This window comes from Ranitomeya variabilis, chromosome 4 (assembly GCF_051348905.1).
Source record: "Ranitomeya variabilis isolate aRanVar5 chromosome 4, aRanVar5.hap1, whole genome shotgun sequence".
Classification (NCBI taxonomy): domain Eukaryota; kingdom Metazoa; phylum Chordata; class Amphibia; order Anura; family Dendrobatidae; genus Ranitomeya; species Ranitomeya variabilis.
The window spans coordinates 279,351,608-279,376,584 of NC_135235.1; the positions used below are offsets into that span (position 1 = coordinate 279,351,608).

General features: G+C 43.2%; 2 protein-coding genes and 1 long non-coding RNA gene across 4 annotated transcripts in view; 1 reads left to right on the forward strand and 2 right to left on the reverse strand.

Moving 5' to 3' along the window:
- Positions 1–6,654: 6,654 nt before the first annotated feature.
- Positions 6,655–21,980, forward strand: RNF223 (ring finger protein 223). Of its 2 annotated transcripts, none has more exons than XM_077250004.1 (2): positions 6,655–6,840; positions 18,161–21,980. In XM_077250004.1, exon 2 carries the CDS (start codon positions 18,169–18,171, stop codon positions 18,823–18,825), a length of 657 nt encoding a protein of 218 aa, XP_077106119.1. In that variant the 5' UTR covers positions 6,655–6,840; positions 18,161–18,168; the 3' UTR covers positions 18,826–21,980. The 2 variants fall into 2 exon arrangements, with proteins under 2 accessions (XP_077106119.1, XP_077106120.1); XM_077250005.1 differs by lacking the exon at positions 6,655–6,840 and adding an exon at positions 12,200–12,311.
- LOC143768823 (uncharacterized) lies at positions 6,954–11,990 on the reverse strand. Its single transcript, XR_013214051.1, has 3 exons — positions 11,887–11,990; positions 8,842–8,939; positions 6,954–7,091 (listed from the first exon to the last, which is right to left on the reverse strand). It is a non-coding gene; the product is annotated as an uncharacterized LOC143768823 (long non-coding RNA).
- A 1,784-nt stretch (positions 21,981–23,764) lies between the features above and the next one.
- LOC143764445 (tyrosine-protein phosphatase non-receptor type 11-like) overlaps positions 23,765–24,977 on the reverse strand; it is a 130,283-nt gene continuing 129,070 nt past the window's right edge. The window contains exon 16 of the mRNA XM_077250006.1: positions 23,765–24,120. The gene's annotated coding sequence lies outside the window, so the exon portion shown is untranslated. The remainder of the gene's footprint in view (positions 24,121–24,977) is intronic.

Consider the following 24,977-nt stretch of genomic DNA (forward strand, 5'->3'; position numbering starts at 1 on the left):
TATGCAGTTATTTAATCGCAAGGTCAATTCACCTGGGGGAGATTAAAATATAAAATGAAAAAGATTGAATAGCCCAAATTAAATAAAAAAAAGTATGTATGTATCACCTTGTCTGTAAAAGTCTGAGCTATCAAGATATAAAACTGCTGCTCAACACGCACAAAACTAAGCTCCATCAAAAGAAAGGAAAGTTAAGTTCAGAAAGTTTTTAAGAAATTAATTTAAAACACTAATCTGATTTTATATATGTTACTGTAAAAGTCAGAAGGACGGTAAAACCTAGGATTTACCGGTCAATCTGGACATTCACCGAGGCTATCGGTAAAAGCTCAAAATGAAAAGTAAAATTGGACTTTTACCGGTGAAGTCTTGGTAAATGTTAACATTTCTCAACAGCGTTGGTAAAAGTCAGAAATATCTGGTGTGAAGATGGAACATCTGACTTTAACCAAGCGCCGTTGGTAAATGTGCACATTTACCACGGCTTCTTGGTAAATGTAGCTGAGAAGGGTGTAATAAAAAGTGTAAGCCACTGCGGGCGAGGAAATGGAGGACAGTGGGAAAGGTGTCTGATTAGGCAGATACGGCGAGGAAATGGAGGACACAGTGTTCAAAGTTCTTATAAATGTAATAAGAGTAAATGGGGAAAATATGGTAATAACAATGAACAAAATCTGAATAAGGCCTTCATCAGAGTCGGAAATTGCGTTTAGTTAACTTTTACAACCATCATCTGCTGGTCAGAGTCAGAATTCTGTGACTCAAAGTTACTTTTACCAACACATGCTGGTAAATGTAAAGATTTACCAAATCGCCCAGGTAAAAGTCCAAAATCGTTCACCAGTAAAAGTCCAATTTTACTTTTCATTTTGAGCTTTTACCGACGGCCTCGGTGAATGTCCAGATTGACCGGTAAATCCTAGGTGTTACCGTCCTTCTGACTTTTACAGTAACATACATTGCTCAAAAAAATAAAGGGAACACTTAAACAACACAGTGGAACTCCAAGTGAATCACACTTCTGTGAAATCAACCTGTCCAGTTATGAAGCAACACTGATTGTGAATGAATTTCTCCTGCTGTTGTGCAAATAGAAAACATAATAAGTAGAAATTATAGGCAATTAGTAAGACAACTCCTATAAAGGAGTGGTTTTGCAGGGGGTGACCACAGACCATTTGTTTGTTTTCATCCTTTTTGGCTGTTGTTTTGGTCACTTTTGCATTTTGTCATTCCTCTCACCCCTACAGATACTATACAGTAGCATGAGGCAGTGTCTACATCCCACGGAAGTTGCTCAGGTAGTGCAGCTCATCCAGGATGGCACGTCAATGCGAGCTGTGGCAAGAAGAGTAGCTGTGTCTGTCAGCACAGTGTCCAGATCATGGAGCAGATATCAGGAGACAAACCAGTATACCAGGAGACGTGGAGGGACCTGTAGGAGGGCAACAAATCTGCAATAGCTACCTGTACCTCCTCCTTTCTGCAAGGAGGAACAGGAGGAGCAGTACACAAAAAAGTTGCACTGTGTAGTGCTAAAGCATGTCAATATGAAATATGAATAGCAATACTGCATCTGGATAGTAGGAAAAAAAAACAGACGCTTAGCCCATAATTTGGCTAATTCATGCATGCCCAGCAGCCAACGCCAAGGTGGTCTCAGATCTGGAGGAGGAACAGTACCAGAGCCCGGTAAAATGACCTCCAGCAGGCCACTAACATCTATGTGTCTGCTCAAATGGTCAGAAACAGAGTCCATGATTGTGGTAAAAGGGCCTGACATCCACAAGTGAGTGTTGTGCTTACACCCCAACACCATGTAGGGCGATTGGCATTTGCCAGAGAAAATGAAGATTGGCAGACTTGATATTGGCTCACTGTGATCTTCACAGATGACAGCAGGTTCACACAGAGTACGAAACAGATGTGACAGAGTCTGGAGATGCCGTGGAGAATGTTCTGCTGCCTGCAACATCCTCCAGCATGACCGGTTTGGCAGTGGGTCAGTAATGGTGTGGGGAGGCATTTCTTTAGAGGGCTGCACCGCCCTCCATGTGCTAACCAGACAGGGATGCCATCAGGGCATTACTGCCCACTGGGCCCGCATCAGGCCCCATCTCTTTTGCTCAATGGGCCCGGGCCCCAGCGGCAGGCGGCTTCTAGCGGTAACTGAACCTGCGTCCAAGACTGGAGACACAGGGGGCAGAATGGAGACACAGGGGGCAGAATGGAGACACGGGCAGAATGGAGACATGGGGCAGAATGAAGACACGGGGCAGAATGGAGACAGATCGGCAGGAATATGGGGCAGGATGAAGATAGATGGGGCAGGATCATGGGACAGATGGTGCAGGATCATGGGGCAGGATGGGGAGATCATACTATGCCGCCCTTACATAGGGATCCTGTGCCCATACTGCGCCGCTCTTACACATAGGGAACCTGTCCCCATACTATGCCGCCCTTACATAGGGAACCCGGCCCCATACTACACCGCCCTTACATAGGGAACCCGTCCCTACTACACCGCCCTTACATAGGGAACCCGTCCCCATACTACGCTGCCCTTACATAGGTAACCCGTCCCCATACTACGCCCTTACATAGGGAACCCATCCCCATACTATGCCGCCCTTACATAGGGAACCCGTCCCCATACTATGCCGCCCTTACATAGGGAACCTGTGCCCATACTATGCCGCCCTGACATAGGGAATCCGTCCCCATACTACGCCACCCTTACATAGGGAACCCGTCCCCATACTATGCCGCCCTTACATAGGGAACCTGTCCCCATACTATGCCGCCCTTACATAGGGAACCTGTGCCCATACTACGCCACCCTTACATAGGGAACCCGTCCCCATACTATGCCGCCCTTACATAGGGAACCTGTGCCCATACTACGACGCCCTTACATAGGGAACCTGCCCCCATACTACGCCACCCTTACATAGGGAACCCGTCACCATACTACGCCGCCCTTACATAGGGAACCCGCCGCCCTTACATAGGGAACCCGTCCCCATACTACGCCGCCCTTACATAGGGAACTCGTCCCCATACTATGCCGCCCTTCCATAGGGAACCTGTCCCCATACTACGCCGCCCTTACATAGGGAACCCGTTCCCATACTATGCCGCCCTTCCATAGGGAACCTGTCCCCATACTACGCTGCCCTTACATAGGGAACCACAGTCTGATTACAGATCCACTTTGAACAGTGTTTTTCGGAAAAATGCCTTTTTTTAACGTATGACACACTCTTCATAAATGTATACAGGACAGTTTTTGCTGTGAATAGCACCGAGTGCAGTCAATATTACATTCTACCTACAGAAGAGGGAAGGTCTGGATTCTCAGAGAAAACAGTTCTATACTATGCCTGAAACAGAAGGTAAACAGGTCGAGGCCATTTTCCGTCACTTAGACGCTTGTATAGAGTGGGGCAGAGGAATAATCACTGGACCAGATTTATTAAAAATGCCACAAAAGAAAAATTGCCTTGGTAGCCAACCAATCACAGCATAGCTTTCATGTTGCCAGAGCAGTTTCAGAAATGAAAGCTGCGCTTTGATTGGTTGCTTTGGACAATTTTTCTTTTAGACACTTTCATGAATTTCTCACAATTTTTCGCACATATGACTGGATACAAATGTGGTCACAAACTACAGACGAAAGTGTTAACATAGCTCTGTGTGAATGTCTGGGGATAGAATTAATGTTCTACTCACACAGGGAAAGTTCCTGACACACATGTCTAAAATATATCCATACCCCCCTTCATTTACTAATAGAGCTTCCTACTGCCTTTCATTAAGCTGGTATATACTGTACCTTAGGCATACCACAAAAGATACTGTTCGGTGTTGTTTGGCATACATTGATGCGTTCCATTAAAAGTATGGGCAGCACGGTGGCTCAGTGATTAGGACTGTACTATGCATAGGGCAGCACGGTGGCACAGTGGTTAGCATCTTGCAGTGCTGGAGTCCTGGGTTCAAATCCCACCAAGGACAACATCTGCAAAGAGTTTGTATGTTCTGTCCGTGTTTGTGTGAGTTTCTTCTGGGTTCTCCGGTTTCCTCCCGCATTCCAAAGACATACTGATAGGGAATGTAGATTGTGAGCCCCAATGGGGACAGCGATGATAATGTGGGCAAACTGTAAAGCGCTGTGGAATATGTTGGCGCTATAAAAAAATTAAGATTATTATTATTAAAGTATACTCCTTAGAGGGGGTTGTCTAGTGAAACAAAGTTATTTCCCATGTACAGGATAGGTGATAGCTTACTGATCGGTGAGGATCTGAGTACTAGGATGCACACTGGTAAAACAGAGATATATTCTCCCACAGAACACTTATAGCGACAAAATGGATCGGCAGGTTGGACGCCAGACTGTGAGGCAGCTGTAAAAAGTCGAGCACAGCGCTTGGCGGCCCGGTCGTGAATACAGCAGCGATCAAGCATGTGCACTACTGCTCGAATCTAACAAGGATAAAATTGCCAAAATAGTGTGACCTATTCATGTGGGTCCCAGCCGTCGGACCCCTATCAATCACTAAGTTACCTCCTAGCCTGTGAATTAGGTGATAACTTGTTTTCACCGGACAATTGATTCAAATCAAGTTTCAAATCTTTCAGACCTTAATGAATTATTTGACCCTTTCCGGTTTCAGGATGTGGTGTCCACACTTACCCCAATTGGTTCCTATAAGCAGTGCAACACTGGTGGTTCTGGACCAAGGGCCAGGCTTACCCTGAAGGGACATAACTACGTGACTATCTGGTTTTCACTAGGTCCTTTAGTGGTGAGGATAGGCTTGGCTGCAGGTAGTCACCAGGTGTCACTCCAGGGCAGTCCCCGGGACTTCAGCAGCTGACCCAAGGGTCAGAGCAGGTATGTGAGGTACTGAGGCACGAGACAGAAGCATAGTCAGATAGATGGAGAGATCAGAATAGACAAGTAGACAAGACGGGTCTATAATATAGGAGACTAATCAGTTACACCTTGACAGGAAGCTTGCCACTCATCCCTATAGCCAGGTGGAAACTCATCAGCAAGAAAGAGACTGTAGCAGTTCTAGAATGTTGCAAGAGGCTGCACAGAGAAATGGACTAACACTGGGAGGAGCAGTGCAGTAACCGCAATGAGTAGAATGGCGCTTCCCCACAGTGCGAGAGACCGGCGTGTCAAGCAGTTGATCTGAACATAAAGATATCAGGCTTGTTCAGATATCCATTTTTCATGGATTGAACACATATCCATTGTAGTCTATGGGGCTGCTCACGTCTATGGTTTACAGTTTTTCTCATACAACAAAAACAGTTGCTACACCAATGCTAAAAATTCCCACAAAGATTGCCTGTAAATCAAAGCCAGCACATAGCATTCTGGAAAATATGTCTACCATTGTTGTGTACTTGCCAACTTTTCACAACGCAAAGTCCTGTAAAAGATACAAAATCTTTCTCAAAATGCAGCGCTACTGGGCAGTTTCTTGAACGGTGTTGATCTGGTGTCTGATCGCACATCCGGAGGATAGGAAAAGGGGTGTACAGAAAAGTGATCTGTAGAAGTGGATGGTGGCTATGAAAAAAATGTCAACAGCCCATTTTGAGCATCACATTTCCACTCCTCCGGGAAGGCCATCACGCAAAGTTGTCAAATGTGCCATGTAGTTGTGATGTAGAGGACCACTGTGCCGTGTTGCTTTCACAAATATGATCTGATTGCTTTGTAACGTGTACATGAGGTCCACCTTGGCAAATATCTGATCCCTGTACCTCCAACCTAAAGGAGCACAAAGGCCTCTCCAACATAGGAAGACTTCAGCGTTATAAGTGATGGTAAGTGAGGGCTTTGTTCAACAGTGGCACAACTTGAAATTCACTGGCCTGAAGGCTAAACCTTCAATATGGCCCCCCAACTATCATGGGTCTTTAATGGTATTGGTTTCTTGTATGGGTCCAAGAGAGCTTTTTGGGCCTTCAACTGCAATTCTTTAACCCACTATACACCCATGGTTACAGACTTTGCAATCAATGCCTCAAATACTAGACAACTGCATACCTGCCATTGTGTAAAGCTCCTAAAATGCCCTGGAGATGGCCTCATATTAGTTTGGTATCATACCCATCACCCAGGGATCATGTAAACCTTCTGATGACCACCACTCTCCAACAACACAATAAGTATTACAAATTTAGAGAGCGAGGAAAGGACTTTGAGACCATGGTGTGATTCTCTTCTAAAGAACATGGAGAGGGGGCAAACAAGCTTAGTCCCTTTTGGCCCAGGAAGTGGTTTTCTTTCTTTTCCTGAAATGTTTTGAAATAATTGGTGTAGCCGTTATGGGTCCCACCATCTGCCTGCTGACGACCTTAGCCTCCAGCCAAAAAAGAAAATAGATATGAAAAATATCCATGTATTGCTACAGCTTACACATCTGACAAGAAGAACAAACATCGCCTTTGTTTTCGGGCTGCACCTTAAGAACTAAATGGACACTCATTAACATACAGAAGAACACAAACAACAAGCTCTCCTCCAATAAGCAAGTCCAGCTTCTTAGAAAGCACATCCTCCGTCACAGGTATGAGAGGAACACCCTCCCTGACTCACCTGGCTCTATGAAGCTACATAAGCACCTGACATTGGAGGAGTTACCAGTCTAGTGCAGTCCAACCTGCACACTGCTGAATGACAGAAGAACTGGCAGGGATTGGAAAGTGAGAAACCACAGCAGAGCAGCAGAGCGCCTGCAGCCTGGCTGAGCAGCTATCCAGCTGTGGGAATACAAACTACACCACTGCAGCACCTGGGGGAAACTTCTGGTAAGTTTAAAAGAAAGTTTTAGAAAAGTAGCCGGGCAGAGACCATCATAGGACGCAAATCTTCATATTGTAAAGTATTACTGGATATGTGGAATCAAAGGTTCTACATTATCTTCAGCTAAGAGACTTGGATGCAGAAGTGACTCCAGTGAGGAACAAGACAGGTTCAGCCTCGGATACTTCTGTATATCTGGACTGTACTAGTTGGAAGCTTCTTTGTACATTCTTTGTTTTTACTTCTATATTACAATCTACAGACATACAGAAAATAAGAAAAATAGTAATCATCAAACTTGGTGATTAAAGTAAAATGTAGGAAACAAAGCGCAGATTTTTAGTAATATATGTACAGTATATAGTACACACACACACACCTATGTTGTAAACCTAATATTGCATTCAACATTTATTTTATACTAACTTATATTTTTCATATATTAAATTATATTTAGAAATATTCAAGAATATACACACATATATAAATATATACACTATTATAGCACTATTTATTCCATGGCGCTTTACGTGTGTTTGTGTATATATATCTCAATATATAGATATAGATACACACACACACACACACACACACACACACACACAATATATATTTACGCATACATATACACACAATTATATACTTACACATAAACACACACACATATATATATATATATATATATATATATATATACACACGCACACACACACACACACACACACACGTTATATATACATACACACTACTTTTATGACTTTTTACTTCTTACATATTACGCCTTTGTAAAACACAAATTTTCACGTTTCACTTTTTGATCTTATTTTCTGAAATGTTTGAAGCTAACATTCTCAAACTCTTCCACAATAATCGATAGCGGGACATATATATATAGGTTTTTAATAGCTTTACTTGTTTGAGATTTCGCCCACGCATCTGGTGTTGATTTCATTCTAGAACTGCCACAAACTTGCCTTGCAAAGAATGACATCTATAGTGATAATCAACAGAATAAATTGACATTGCAGATTTCAAATCTAAAGTGCAGGTCGGATTCTGGAGGAAAGCGGTCCTGTGTGAATCAGACCCTTCTACAATTGCTGTTGACAATGGGCTGCTGCCAGCTGATATGAAACAAGCATTGCACAGTTTAAGGAATATACGTTTATGCTGTGCCTTACTATTCTTCAGTGTATCATACTGCCTCACTTTTTTTTTTTTTTTTTTTTTAAACACTGCCGCCTTTTTTTTGCATCCAGATGAAGATCCACCATTGGATTCAGTTGATTTCCCATACATTTAAATCCACTTGTGGCTTTGACGTGAAAAACTGCAGTGACATTTAAAAAGAACAGTTGTGCAATCGTCATTTAAAGGGCATCTGTTTGGAATGAAAGGTCCTGCGGTACCCTAGATCAGCAATGATGTATGAGTATTATTTGCTGGAATCCACATTCTTCCTCCATGCCGGCATGGTGTCATAATATGTGTACATCATACACAAGGAATGGCAGGACAACAGTTAGTGCAGATTTTCGGAGATGACAGATCTATGCGTTTCTTAGTCATTGTTGCACTAGAGAAGAAGTTGCTTGTCAGAGTTTGTGTATTCTGCTAGCTGATATTTGCGGAGTGTTGTACTCGCCCCTTCGCCAGCGGGAATGTTTCGCCGATCCTATTTAGCACAGTCCATGTGATGTGTGTTTTATTTCTGGGGTGTGTGTGAAGTTTTATCTGAGGTGTGGTACAGTGTATAGATACACATGGGACTGTAATAAATCCTGCCTTGTTTGGGTTCTCTAGGAATGCGCTTCGTATAGTTAGATGGAAAGCTTTTAAAAGTTGCAACGCTATTAAGTTGTGCATCAAGCTGGGCGGTTTTTTATTGATCGGCCCAAATTCACTTAATGAGCCTCGGACAGATCTTTCATGTACAATATATAAATATAGGTAATATACAATGTAAATCTCATCGGAATAAAAAAAATAAAAAGTAGCATACTGACAAGGACCTCATGATGGAAATCCAATGGACCCTTTTAGAGTCAGTGGTGCCCATCGTGTATTGGATCTGGCAATGTCGTTAAGTTTGATGTCTCCATTTCTATAATGAAATCGAAAAATGGAAATTTAAAACCATAATAAACCATAAGTGCAAACTAGGAATCGAGATGTCAAGGACCCCGGTCAACTTGGAGATCGTGTATATACAAACATTACCCGACACCCGTAGAGCGTGGCATGCGGTAGAAGGTGCGCTTGCCTACGTGCCTTATGGGGTCAAAAGTCCCTTTCCCATTCAAGGTACCATTATTCCACATGGTACATTTTTCTTCAAAGTTATGCATCTAGCAATAGACATTGGCAATGACTACAGTAATTATTCCAGTATTCCTATAACTATCAAACAATGAGGACAAAAGGTTAATTTTTACACAATTCGAAACGTTCGTTCCAGATCATCTTCCCATTCAAGAGATGTTGTCGATCATGTTCATTCATCCGATGACTGGATCATTTAGGTCTATATGAATATCAGTTATCGGTAGCATATCACCATGCGAAAGGATGTGCTGCCTATAATATGTAGTGTATCATGATTGTATTAGTGATCCTTCTGTCCCTATACTATTTGGCTCAATCTGTAAGAACTGGGCTATAAAAAAAAGGGACCAATTGACATGTATATAGTTGATCAGTACTCCCAGGTACACGTTAATATGTTCTACTTCTATTATACATCCTGTGGATCAGTGGTGGTCAGGAGACTATGACCTCCACTGATCTCTTTAAAAAAAAAAGTTGCTTTGCTGAGTGGTGTACTGGCTTATAGACTTTCTATTGATCCTTCAATGGTAATCCGCCATCTTGTAAGGTGTGACTTGGTGGATGTGGCCTGTGTTGAGTGGTTGACACAGATTACGCAGGACTCAAAGTCTTCATAGCAGGAGTATAATCACGTAATACCTAATAATACGTAATATAATCAGTGCATGTTCGAGCAGGAGCGATGGAGAAGGGATGGTCAGGTCCGGACTAATCTGGATTGTTTATATATACTCAAAAGTGCAATTAACTTAATAGTTCGGGAGGGTTCCGGTTCAAATCCAGAGCAGCCTTTTGTGTTCATTTTAATTTGGAATTTTTTTAATTGGTCTGTAAAACATTTCAAGTAATATATTATACAGTCCCATCTTATTTTTACAAAAATCTAGTTAAAGAACCATTCCCATAAATTATATATATATATATATATATATATATATATATATATACATACATACATATACACACACACACACACAGTATATATAGCGTGTATATTAATATACTCATCTGCCGCTGCCTTGTCCAGGATCCAGTGCCGGTCTTCTCTTCTCATTAACGGCACCGAACTTCAGACTTTCCAGGTCACTCTATGCGCTATGAATGTGACTGAAGTCTCGTTTATGCCTTGTTCCCACCTTCAGTATTTGGTCAGCATTTCACATCAGTATTTGTAGGTAAAACTAGGAGTGGGTGATAAATCCAGAAATAGTGACGTGTTTCTATTATACTTTTCCTCTGATTGTTCCACTCCTGGTTTTGGCTTACACATACTGATGTAAAATACTGACCAAATACTGAATGTGTGAACGTGCAACTAACAATGTAAGTCTATGATCAATCAGATGCTCAATAGGCTTACATTGTATATAAAAAAAAGAAAAGGGATGTTCTGTCATGCAGGGCACAGCGTGACCCCACTGGAAAAAGGAGACGAACGGCGCTGGATACTGGAGAAGGCGGCAGTATGAGTATATTATTACACTACATTATATGCACATATCTTCCGTAGAACCAGGATGAGATGAGGGATCTGTGTGTTTGGCCGAATTCACACATCCGGGACATACGAGTACGAATTGTGATGTTCCGACCAGTCATAAGTCTCCTGACCGAAACCTAACAGACTTATAAGCTGCCGGCCTTTTCGGACACCACTGGCCGTACTCTGACAGTTTCACGGATGTCTGAATCCGGCCTCTTTAGCTTTGAGCAGAACAGTTCCTTTCAGAAGGACCGGTTGCTATGGCTATACTGCCTAGTTACCAGTCTTTTACAAAAGGGTTTTCTGGCCTTGTGTCACTTGGCAACCAATATGTCAAATTCTTCTTCTTTACACTTAAATTTTAATAATAATCAGTCCGTACTTGTTAACCTTTTAGTTATTTTTAGATTATAAAGCAAGATGAGATGAGGGATCCCAGCGTGTCACGGATGTCTGAATTTGGTGAAACACAGTCCGAGTACGGATCGTGATGTTCAGACCGGCCAGACGTCCCCTGCACCCAACCGAGCAGCCTCATAAGCTGCCGGCCGTACTCCGACAGGGTCTCACAGACATCCAAGTTCGGCCTTAGTCTGGTCGCTATGGCTCCACTGCATAGCAACCAGTCTTTTATATAGGATTATCAGGGTTTGTGTCACTTGGCAGCCAGCGTCATAGCTTCATCTTACGGGAAGGTTTCCTTCGACACATCTTTTTCTTTGTTACGTCACAATAGGTCATTGATTGGCTTTTGCATCCCTTTTTAAGCTCAGGGGCCCATATTATTCTGAGGCTTAGGTGTGTCTTCCCTTATAGGGTTAACTCTAGTCAGTCGGTACTTTAACCATAGCCTCCATTAAAATAAACGTCAAACACACACATACTATCAGCTACCATCAGCTTTTGTGACTGTGGAATGAACATTTCAGAACCAGTTTCGACGAGAAGTCTACTAGTTTCTATTACCGACCGGGTGGCATTCAGCTGGTTTACGAACATATCGAGAATGCCAAAACATCCAATTTAACGGTTACTAATTTTTAAAAGGACTTTCAATTATCATCGTCTCAGTCAAAGTCAATAACACTGACCAGACTGGTTGTAGTCTGCATCCCTAGCCTTGGGCGAGGCAGCGTGGTCGATGGCACCCTATTATAGCCAGCACACAGGGCACGTATGGATGGTGCCAAAAGCGACTATATTTTAGTCTCCATTTCATCTCCCAGTTTACAGAACTCACATATTGTAATCACCGTTCTCATCCAGTCCTGATAATATAACCATTCATTAGAAAATTCATATTACAACCAGCCAGTAGCGTAGCTACTGGGGGGCAGAGGGGGCCATCGCCCCGGGCCTTGTCACATGAAGGGGCCCACTGGGAGCCAGGGCCACTTCTGTGACGAGGCAGAACACCACATAGGAGGAGAGCAGTATAATGTCTGCTCCCATCTGACAAGCTGCACGCTGGCTATTAGCACAGTGGCGGCTGCTGTCTCCCCCCTGCAGTGAATGGTTTCGCCCGTCTGACCTGATCATGAAGCTTTTCCTGGCTGCAGTTTTCTTCACTCTGTGCACGCTGGGATTGGCTCAGGCACGCTGGGTCCTAGTGCCCACACTCTGCATTTCACTCACACTTCCTGGTCCTGCCTGCAAACGTTATCAGTAAGTGCTGGGGATGGGACTTATTAGGTTTATTAAATTCAGGTATGTCACTGTGAGACCGTAGGGGTATTGTGGGGGCGGAAAGTGAGTGAGGGGGGACAGGGTACTGGGGGTGAATGTGAGACCATGGGGGTGTTGTGAGGGCAGAAGGTGGGTGAGGTGGGACAGGGCACTGAGGGGGTGGATGTGAGATGATGGGGTATTGGGGCTGAAGTGGGGGAGGGGAGACAGGGCACTGGGGGCTGAACATTATAATGTTTAGTTATGATATTATATGTGCTCCATCACACGTAATATTTGCTGTCTGGGGAGGCTGGAGATGGAGGGGGGGGGGCTTTTGATACGTACCACCTGGGCCTTTTATGAGTATTAGTATAAAGAGCCTCCATACAGTAACCAAGAGCTGCATCACATTTACAGCACCACTGCAGCATTATTATTTATTTCACTGCTGGAGCGGTGCTGATAATCCGCGTCCCCTGTCTGATACTCACCTTCTGGCGTTTTCATCTGTTTTGTCTCCGCTCGGCTCCGTCTCCTGCAGTTTGTGGCCTGTCCGAGGCTCCAGTGTTTCATGGAGCAGCGCAGAGGTCACTAATCAGTGTGAGTCTATGGGAGCCTTGTTCTGGCCTCGTTCTCACTCTCAGGCCATGTGCACACGGTGCGGATTCGCAGCAGTTTTCCATCTGGTTTACAGTGCGATGTAAACCTATGGAAATCCAAATCCGCAGTGCACATGGTGCGGAAAATACTGCGCGGAAACGCTGCGTTGTATTTTCCGCAGCATGTAAATTCTTTTTGCGGATTCCGCAGCGTTTTACACCTGCTCCTGTATAGGAATCCACAGGTGGTAAAACGCAGGTGAAATCTGCACAAAAAACGCGGTAAATCCGCAACAAGTGCATATAGCCACATAGTGGCCTGTCAGAAGCTGCGCTCACAAGTTTGAGCAGCGACACTGCAGCAGTGCCACAAAATAGTGAATTCGCCGGAGGATGAGTAAATGACCGGGACATCCAAATCATTACAGGGAGCTGTGAGTCCATCATACTGTGTATAAGGGAGCTGCGGGCCCATCATACTGTATATAAGGGAGCTGTGGGCCCATCACACTGTGTATAAGGGAGCTGCGGTCCCATCATACTGTATATAAGGGAGCTGCAGTCCCATCATACTGTGTATAAGGGAGCTGCGGGCCCATCATACTGTGTATAAGGGAGCTGCGGGCCCATCATACTGTGTATAAGGGAGCTGCGGGCCCATCATACTATGTATAAGGGAGCTGCGGGCCCATCATACTGTGTATAAGGAAGCTGCGGGCCCATCATACTGTGTATAAGGGAGCTGTGGGCCCATCATACTGTGTATAAGGGAGCTGCGGGTCCATCATACTGTGTATAAGGAAGCTGCAGGCCCATCATACTGTGTATAAGGGAGCTGCGGGCCCATCATACTGTGTATAGGGGAACTGCGGGGGACATCATACTCTTTGACAGGAGCTGCGGGCCAATCATTCTGTGTATAGGGAACTGTGAAGGCATATTGTGCATATGGGAGCTGTTGGCCCATTACACTGTATATAGGGGAGCTCTGGGGGGCATTATACTTTTTATAGTGGAGTTCTGTCAGCATTATACTGTATATAGGGGAGTAGTGGGATCATACTGTGTAGAGAGGAGCAGTGGGAACATCATACTGTGTAAAGGGGAGCAGTGGGATCATACTGTGTAAAGGGGAGCAGTGGGAACATCATAAGGTGTATAGGGGAGTTTTAGAATCATCATACTGTGTATAGGGAGCTGTGGGGGCCTTATACTGTATATATGGAAGCTTTGAGCTCACCATACTGTGTATAATGCAGCAGTACATGGGGGAACTCAGGGGACATTATTAAATGTTAAGGGGGCACTTAAGCATTATTGTTATAGGGGCACTCAGAGTATTGTGACCATCAAAGTTGCATATGGTCTCAATATGGCGGTAAAGTCAATGTTCTTTTTGTATATAGACTTATTTTCAATAACAGTGCGGTCATATTCTGAGGTTCCCCTATATTCACAATTAGAGTGCGCAACCGTAGCTGTAATCAGGGTTAGCTGGTTAGGGGCCACTCAGATGTTTCGCCCCCCCTAAGTTGAAACCCTAGCTACGCCTCTGCAACCAGCGCATGCCTGGTACCCATTACCGGAGATCTCACCAGCAATTTATTGTGCACAAAGGGTTAACGAAGACCATTAATATGTCTGTAGATCTTACACATTCTGACTATTTTACAGGGCACTTCTTTACACATACCTACCAAATGACCGTCATGTTAGGCCTCGTTCACACGTTCAGTATTTGGTCAGCATTTTAAATCCGTATATGTAAGCCAAAATCTGGAGAGGAACAATCAGAGGAAACATAATAGAAACACATCACCACATCAGTATTTGTAAGCCAAAACCAGGAGTGGGTGGAAAATACAGATGTGAAATACTGACCAAATACTGAGTGTGAACGTGGCCTCAGTGTCCCCAGTGTGAGGGGATAAAAATTGTCAGTTTGGTTCCTTATCCATAAAGTATATTTATTACCAGATAAACTACCAAGTATCACTTAGGAACGTTTTACATAAAAAAAAGAAATTCTGAAGACGAGAACATACAACAAACACCCTCTGCTGGCAAGACTAACACTGGATGGATGAGGGAGACAGAGCGGGAGATATAGAACACCGACAAATGAATTTTGATAGACAGAAAAAAAGATAGATGAGAGCGAGTGATATATATGAGATATACAGACAGGTGCAAATACCATATGAAAAGAAATGTATTGGTCTTAACCACAACCAAAATATTGCTGGGGGACCATGATCAAATATAGGTGGCATCTACAGTATGACTGTGAAATTTATAGCAATGATCTCAATGCAAGGGATCTCTAGGACCCCCTTAGACTCCAGGACCTGGGAGCAATCACAACCTCGTCAAGAGCTATAGTGGTTCCACCTTCTCACCCAAGACCATTTCCATTCGCTACCAATATATCCAGACACGAGAGGCCCAGAAGAGTTAGAGGTTGTTGTGGCCATCATCATGTGACTGTGACCCTCAGGACTCCATTCATCGCTCTGAAGGAACAAGAGCATGTATTCTATATTTGGGGACATGAATGCCCCTTTGTCATCAGATGCTGAGGTCACAGTCTGGACCTGCAGTATGCTCCTCTCCCCCTGCTGATCGTGATGAGGTTGTGTTGAGAGATGCTGAGACACAATAATGAGCGATCACATGAGTGCGCTGACACAAGCACACGCTTCCACATGCCTTTATCCAGGAATCCAATTAATGCTTATGTAAGAAACTCACCGCATTAATAAGCCAAAGATGTCATCCCGCTGAAGACTCATTACACATTCATGATTAAGTTATGCCAGGGTTAAATGGCCGTGCAATGTGCCTAGATACGTGCGCAATGTCAGGCTAACGAGGTGCACGCTCGTGGAATATTAATTTTTGTTCTTGTTCAATGTCATCCTCCCTGCTTCTTCAGGATCTACACCCACATAGCCTGCCAGTTCCTCAATGTCCTCCTCCTTGCTGCTGCTGAATCTACACCCACCTTGCCTATGACAGCTCCTCAATGTCTTCCTCCCTGCTGCTGCTGTATCTACAACCACCTAGCTTATTTGACAGTTCAGGTGACCCTCCTCCCTGCTGAGCTCTCACACTGCTCAGTACAAGCTGCAACTGCCAGTCAGACCAGGTAATTGGAGATTGAATACGCTGGGCCACATAAGCTCTCACGCTTTAGCTAAACTCCTAAAATGCTCACGATTAAAGAATTTGAAAATTTGTCAGAAAATAAGTACACCAAACTCATCAGGACCAAGATCTATTTAATAACATATTCCACTTGCATTGTGAAATATGACAACATGGGTACCACTAAAAGTTTTAATTTCCTTTTTGCAAATTGAGAACCCCACTAATTACAAGAGCGGGGGTCTCAAGTCCCCTTACAACTGGTGTATAGCATATTAGGGGTCCTAGTATCTTTATTCCCATCTGAAGCAATACACAATATAGACGAGGTAGTTGGGTAATGGGACAATTCATAGAGCAGCTCTTCCCAGCCGGCTGTAGCCCTCTGGAGATGCAGCGCTAGAAGCAAGCATTGTGTTCCACACCTTCCATCACGGTAATACGCATCTGACCTCCAGGCACCAGCTAAAAATAAAGACAGATTAAAAGTGACAAAGATTATAAAACCAGCTTACTCCGAGCACGTTGGATATCCCGTGATGAGACGCGCGGTATTATACAGCTCGTATAAACAGCACAATTTAATGACGGCGGATGTAAGAGGAGGACACAAGCCAAGCTGTAACAATATATACTGCACCGTAATGTATAAAATAGGACGTCCATTTGAGAAAATGGTGAAAGTTTTAAAACCACATAAAAAAAAAAAAGAGAAAAAATCCCCATGCAAATCACGATCTTACATTGCACTTCCCCAAGCAGCCGTGGTATCTGTTGTAATATAAGGAGATGATTACTAATTCAAGGAAATCAGTTGCTGGGAAAATACCTGGATGTCGTTTCGTTGGCCATCATGACATTGCATTTTACGGTTTCTATATTTGGACTTGGGGAGTGTAATAATACGACATTAGGTTATACATTTTCCAAACCCCCCCCCCCCCCCATTTACAGCTTGAGCAACGATTCTTTATAAAGGGTAAGGAGCAGTTGAATCATTGTACAACCATGATAGAAGAAGAGGCAGGAACGGGTAGGTTCATGCAGATGTATATTGGAGGCTGGTCATAGACAATAGCTAGATGTCGGGTGGAAGTTTGCTCCTTCTGAACCCCTATACAGATACACACTCAGTTTCCGTGAGCATGCATGTGTTCTCAATGGGAGAGAGGAGAGGAAGGAGCTGCAAAAACAACTCTGAAGCAACATATCTCCCCTGGGTGAAAGGAAAGTCAACAGATGTAATCCTTCTGTGGCTTCGGCCATCTGTTGTGAAGTGGTGAGTCGAGGAGCACCCCATAAACAAAAGTTAATAGTTTTGCGTGGACGACTAATGTGCATAGCCAGATCAACATTTTTCATTGAGGTGGTGAATAGGTGAAAGAATGGTAAGATTCAATTAAGGGGCCGATGGGAATTTAGGCAATAAGGGTGCTTGGTTTCCACCAAGATCATGCCAGCCTTGCTCATGGGTTGTGTTCAGGATTGCGGCTCTTCCCCATTCAAGCCTGAGCCGTAATAAGTAGTGATGAGCGAATGTGCTCGGAAAAGGTGTTATAACTTCGGTGTGCTCGAATAATACGTTAGAAACAGACAATCCCTGCATGTCTTGCAACGGTCATGCAGCCGCGGGGACTTGAACATATTTTTCGAGCACACTGAAGACACTCTTTGCATCCAAGCATGGCTGATAAAACCTTACCCGATCACGCTCCCTCATCACTAGTAATAACAAACCTATCCTATGGTGAAATGTTAGCAGATTTATATTAAAATAAAATTGGGGTAAAACTGTTTAAAATGTTTGAAAAATTTTGTGTAATTCAAAAGTTGTGCAAAAATGTCCACATTTTCCACAAGTCTTTGCCACCTGCACCAGCTTTCTGAAAAGTGGAATAGCTTGGAGGAAAAATAATTTACAGCACAAAATTGGCATAATCAAAATATACGACAGTCCCCAATTGGTATACGTTTGGCATTGGTGGACGGCTTATGAAACATCCCCCTAAAGTGCCGTACTTCATAAAATTATGGCCATTAGGATTAGGTAATTGTGCCACCAGTGAACATCTTTTACATGGTTCTCTTTGTCTTGAACAGGTCCAGCCATGGATACAGGTCCAGAAGTCTGGCATACACAGATGGAGCAAGAGGAAAACGTGGACAGTAGACCCGAGTGCTCCATCTGTTTCACCAGCTATGACAACATATTCAAGACTCCCAAGGTTCTGCAGTGTTCACACACCTTCTGCCTGGAGTGTGTGGCAAGATTGGTGGCTGCACTACCAACAGACAGCCAAAACGACAAGGTCATGTGCCCCTTCTGTCGACAGCCTACCCAAATCCCACAGCAGGGTGTCCCGGGCTTACAAACAAGTAAAGATCTGTTGTCTAACCTACCTCCACATTTACAACATGAAGAGCCAGTTTGGATCGAGGGGACCAAGCTTTGCTATAAGCAGGAGCCACAGTCCGATTCTAATCAAACGAACACGTGCATTTGCGTTGACATTGGGTTGACTAAAAAAGAGGAACCACCAACCCCAGTACCACGGAATGGACTCCATAGATTCTTTTGTGGGTGCAGCGACTGGAAAAGACTCTTACTCATTGCTTTCATGGTGATCATACTGTTCTGCATCCTTTTGTGGCCGGTTCAGTGTATCCTGAAGACTGGAAACCTACGTTGTACCACCGAATCCACACCAACCAAGGTGCCACACTCTTCTTTGCTTGTAACAAAAAGCTTATGGGAGGGACACTAGAAGGACTACGCTCATGTAAGGACTGATATGGGTGGAAATTTGCAAGTCTTCTGTAGACTGTTCTTAACATTGTCCAACAGAGACACCAAACAGAAGACATCATGACTGCATTGTGATCTCCTTTTAGTGCATACTCAAAGGTAGAACTTCTAAAGAAGTTTCGGAACGGTCATAGGCACTTGATGTGACTGTGGGCAGTTGATACATGCAGGTGTCAAAAAAAGTTGGGTTGTGCTTTCAAACATCAGAAAATCAGTATTACTTGAAGGCAATGCACTGACACAAAGTCTGGTCTTTGGCACATGCAAGGGATGGTTTATCAGTGTTCAGAAGTGAAATGTGTCACAGTTTCTACACTATTTAATATGTAAATGAAATCGCATTTATATGGTCTATAGCCATGGTGTAGATCAAATCTTTTTTGCACTATGGGGATTATTAATTCTATTTAAAAACATTAGCCACTGATCAGTGCTAATCGGTGTTGATGTCCGACATACACAACCTGGCCGTACTTCTCCTATTCATCCATACCTTCACAAGGAATATACACAGAAGTATTGATATAATCTCCATGAAAGACAAGGTTTACTCTGGGCTGGATGGTTGAGGGGGCCTTAAGTATTCAGTCTTTACAAATATTGGGTGATGTCAAAGAAGCTGGTCCTACATACCAGATCAGTGTCGAGAAAACCCACCAATTTGTGGCTGGACTGGCTGAACATCTACGGCATGTGGAGGTGCACTGACTGACGGTAGATGTCAGGAAGGATCAAGCCAGCTGGATTCCAACAATCCAGATCTCAAAGGAAATAAGCCATTGCCAGCTGTAGATAACTGTTGGCCGAACGATCGTTTGTCCAGCAGCCACCTTGTCCGAATCTCCCATACACAGGAACATCTGCTCAGCCAAGCGCTTCCTTGTTCTCAGAGAGCCACTGTCAGACATATCTGGCAGCAGCTTATATGTAAAAAACGAAAATCGGACATGTGGGATCCTTAAGCCCCCCAGCCTCCATACACATTAGACCATCATCTGAACCATCAAAATTGGCAGGTTCAGTCAACATTAGCTTAATGTGTAAGGACACCTTCACTCCGTTTTTCCATTACTTAACTCATGAACAAGTTTAGTTGGGGTCAGTAGGAATAGGAGTCAGCTGAAAAGTCTATCTAGACTCTTTCAGGTGGCCATGTCAGCACAATGACTGTTCAAACCAACCACAGGGGCTTGGGTGCACCCTTGTCATAGCCAAACAGTTCAGTGCACCCTCCCAACTACTTGTTTTCATGCTCTCTACCCTCCTTTTCTTTGATTGACAGCTTTGGCTTTAAAGAAGGAGGAAGAGATGTATGAAAGGAACATAGGACTGAAAGTGCACTGAACTGCTTGACCACGACCAGGTGCACCAAGCTTCCTTTAAAGATTATTGCAGCATAATGCTTATGCTGCAATAAGCATTAAGTTTACTTTGGGCAGTGGTTACCTACCACAGTTAACGCAAGCCAGGCATATGAACAATCTCTATGATAGACTGCTTGCTCGGACTCGGAGTTAGGCCATTTAGAAGGATATTACTTATTTTTGCTACATATTGTAAAATATACTATAAAGCCATTGGGCTTCACTATAAAGGATGAGAGTTACTCTACTGACCAATAACCTTTTATAAGCATTCAGTAATCCTATTTAGCCTTTGCCATTTTCTACCATCAGTATCCGCAGACTAATCCCTGAAACTAAATTTCCCAACGGCGGATGTGAAATTACAACACATTTAGGATATAAAAGGCTCGAGTACGAGGTTGGTGTACAGCAGAGGTGGGGGGGAAACCAGTTGGATTTTATTTGCTACAAATAACCTAAAATCGGTGGAATAAAAAAAATCATTAAAGAGAGGAATTGGATTTTTATGCTTCTAAAATGCCAGGTTCCACAGCGAAGCTGAATCAGAAATAATGGACCTGTAAACAAGCATTTACTGCCATCAAGCACATTAAGGGACCGCCGTGGCTTTAAAATAGAGGTCACAGCTCTGAGAGGCGAAAAAGTTTGAGCGTAAAAAAAGGAACGAGTTCATATATTGGTTTAAAATAGTATTTTAAAGAGAACTGATCACTCGCCATAAATATGTAGTTTTGTTACCTGATAAACGCCGCTGTTCTCCGGCTGTGTTTTTCTTTTGTTCCTGCGCCTCTCCATTCCGGAGATATGGCCCTCTCTTCCTTGTATATAAATCTTGTCTTGTTACCAAGTGGGTGTGATCTGCAACTCTTAAAAACCCTGCCCACTTGGCTAAAGACTAGATTTACATACTGGAAAAAGAAGGTCGTCTCTCGGGAACGGAGAGGCGGAGGAAGAAAAGAAAAACATTGCTGGATTCAGGAGAACAGAGGTATTTATACTAAGTAACACATTGAGTAGTTCTAAAAAGTTACAAGTCCTCTTTAAAGGGATTGTCTGGTTTAGGAAGTTATGTTAAAATACCCTATTAAGACATTTTGGGATTATTAGAGTTACATCTTCTAAAGTAGAGAATGTGAAAAAGTAGCTCTCCTTCTGGAAGCGCAACCACGGCCGGAAGCCTAACCACGGCCGGAAGCCTTACCACGGCCGGAAGCCTTACCACGGCCGGAAGCCTTACCACGGCCGGAAGCCTTACCACGGCCGGAAGCCTTACCACGGCCGGAAGCCTTACCACGGCCGGAAGCCTAACCATGTATAGTATCCTAGGGGTAGCTATTGCACAGCGTCTCATTTTAACCTTTCCCCCTGGAACCAGGGCATTGCCTCAAATATAACCAGACATTTCCGTCTGCTGCACTGGACTGAAGGACCCCCACTCCCCCATTGCTTTCTGGCTGCTATACAGTCGGTTGGACTATGGATGAATTTAGGTGGCCTCCTTATGTATTACTTATTCATTCTCTACCACCTGTATTTTTTTTTGCACTGGCTCAATGAAATGTGAAAATTCTTCATGTTTGAGAGCAAATTGAGAAACACAGGGGCTTAAAAATCTGATGATTATACACCGCGGTGTTGACAGAAATTGTTAAATCAGTTTTACATACGGCTGTCATTCTGCCATTATCATGGTTTCTCAGTATTTTGTTTACGACTGTGTATTTTTCCAAGAAAACTAATAAAATATTTCTTCATTGTTTTTATACGAGTCAAGAGTGTGTATGTGCATAAAGGCAAAAAGAGCGAAGAAAGGAGACCCAGCACCTAGTGTGGGGAGATGACCGAAAAGAATGGGGGGCAAACCAGCACAAATCCTCCTGTCACAGACATTAGGAGTATGGAGAGGTTGAAGGTGACGTCCAACTTGGCACAAATTTGTTTGTTTATTTATTTTCTTACTAAATGCAAATTTTAGCAACTTTCTAAGTAGTCTTTATGAAAAAATGTTCAGCCATTTTGCTGCTGCCAGGTGTTAAAGCATTCGGCTAGATAAATGACTTCAGAAAAAGAAATGTTACATATCAGTGTTACTGATCCTCGCTCTGCCAGCTGTCTGCTCTTCACCTCCCTGTTTTCGAGAAAGGAGGACGTAGTAGGGGGTTGTACAGAAGATCTGTAGTGGAGAGGGAAGAAAGTATCTCATGGAGGAAAGCATAGAGAGCAAATAAGAGCAGGATAGAAGCTGTGCTGACAAAATAGTGATGACAGCAAGACATCCAAACTGTATTACTGGGAGAGACACCCCCATAAGAGTGGATCACGCTGAAAACTGAATATCAGGGGTCTGATAATGAAACTTCGTTATTAAAATGGTACAGAGGTAACAAAAAAAAGGTAGTGGGTTTTTTTTTGGGTTTTTTTTTTTTTAAGGTGTCCATAGCCTTTAAAGGAGACCTGTTCCCATCTTATGCTGCTCTCACATATAGAAGCCCAATTTGAGTACACCAAACTAGGGTTCCATTTTAATCTTTGCTATGGTGCTTTTTAAGGACATCCTTCAGAAACAGGTATAGACTGGATTTGAGATGCAATAATTTCCACTCTTTGGGTTTCTCGTTGTCTGCTCCATTTGATCAATCCTCCACTATCTTTAGCTGCCAAGAATGCAATGATCAAGAAAAAAAAATGCCTGCAGATCATCTGGTTGTGGGGTGGAGGGTGAGTGTAGAGACAGTAAAATGGTGACTTCAAGTGAAGCGAATGTCCACTTATGGGGTCTGATTTAATTAAATGCATGCAATTGGGACTAAAGCCTTTTTGCAATTAGGTTTCATTAAAAACGTTGCTTTATTAATGCAGGAAATCAGATCCTGTAAAAGCCATTCAACATTCTTGAGGTCTGTGGTCATAAATCAGCTGAGAGGTGCTCAGAAACAGAAAAAAAAAACCTTACAAACTTCATCAGAACATCATAGCGGCTCACTGACAGATTCTCGGTTAACTCACTTTACAGCCAGCACTAGACAGAGCAGCATCGAAGCAACAGAAGGCAAAAAAGGTAGGAAGAGAAAAAAAAAAATTCAGAAAAATGGACAATCCCTTTAAAACATTTTCCAAGATCTGTACGGTATGGACTAAATTACATTTACCAAGAGAACCTACACTTACCCAATACACCCGCCGTCACTACATCGACGACGTTCTGTCTCATGTCCTCGGCAGGGGATGGCGCAATATAGCCGAGGACAGGGATTGGCCACAGAGGTCATGTGGACAGACATTACTGCAGCAGAGTAAGGAGTGATGGCGCTGTAAGGGTAGCACTTTTATCAGTAGAGTATAGATTCTATTATTTTCAGCCACTTAAAAGGGAGTTTACTAAATGGAGTAAGCAAACTTTCACAAAACTTTTGACAATACTAGAAGTTTTGATCCGTGGGTTTCAGTACAATGAACCTCATCGGTAAATATCAGAAGCATTTAGCTGATAGCGGCTTTTCTTGTAGATAGAAGACGAAACATTTTTTTTTTCATGTAGGACCAACATTTTATTATACATTTTTACAAAACAAAGAGTAAAACAAAGTTGACAAATAAAAATATCTAAAACTCAGTGGCTTCTCGTAGGCACTTAAATAAATACTTTGCCAAAAAACACTGAGGCACAATATTTATAAAAAAAAATAAAAATAAAAATTGTTCGGTCATAATAAGTTACTGTGCATGTGCTCTCCCTCAGAGGTGCGCGCCGCGCTCACGTGTCTCTCGTCATTCACTTGTGTACCTCCGTCTGGAGCCGGCACAGGAGCGAGGCAGGGGTAAGCTGCAGAACTGAGGACAACTCCAGACAGCCATGGCCGGGGAAATGGAGACAAAAAAGTGCAGTCCTGCAAGAGATCGCAAAGCACAAGATTAGGAGGCCCATCCAGAAAGGACTATTTAGCAAGAGGCGAACTAATCTGAAAAGGGTATTCACATCTTAAAGCGAGCAGTCACTATCTTATATTATACTAGCTGTACTACCCGGCTTCGCCCGGGTTAATGACTGCTGTTAGCAAAATAGAATGTGTTAACAAAAATTTATTCTGCACACAAAAACCACAAAACAAATAGATAGAAATGTAATTATTAAAAGGCAAAAACTAAGCAAATAGAAGCATTTCACAACATATATTAGCTTTGTTATACTGAGAATGTCTTTGTTGCCTATATTAACCAATCAGAGCTCAGGTTAATTAACTGTAGCAAAATAGAAGCTGAGCTGTGATTGGTTGCTATTGGCAGCCTGATAAATCCCCAGCCAACAGGAAGCCCTCCCCCCTGGCAGTATATATTAGCTCACACATACACATAATAGACAGGTCATGTGACTGACAGCTGCCGTATTTCCTATATGGTACATTTGTTGCTCTTGTAGTTTGCTTATTAATCAGATTTTTATTTTTGAAGGACAATACCAGACTTGTGTGTGTTTTAGGGCGAGTTTTATGTGTCAAGTTGTGTGTGTTGAGTTGCGTGTGGCGACATGCATGTAGCGACTTTTGTGAGATGAGTTTTGTGTGGCGACATGCGTGTAGCAACATTTTGTGTGTTGAGTTGCATGTGACAGGTTAGTGTAGCAAGTTGTGTGCAGCAAGATTTGTGCATGGCGAGTTTTGCGCGTGGCGAGTTTTATGTGTGGTGCATTTTGAGTATGTGCAAGTTTTGTGTGAGGCAACTTTTGCATGTGGTGCAACTTTTGTAC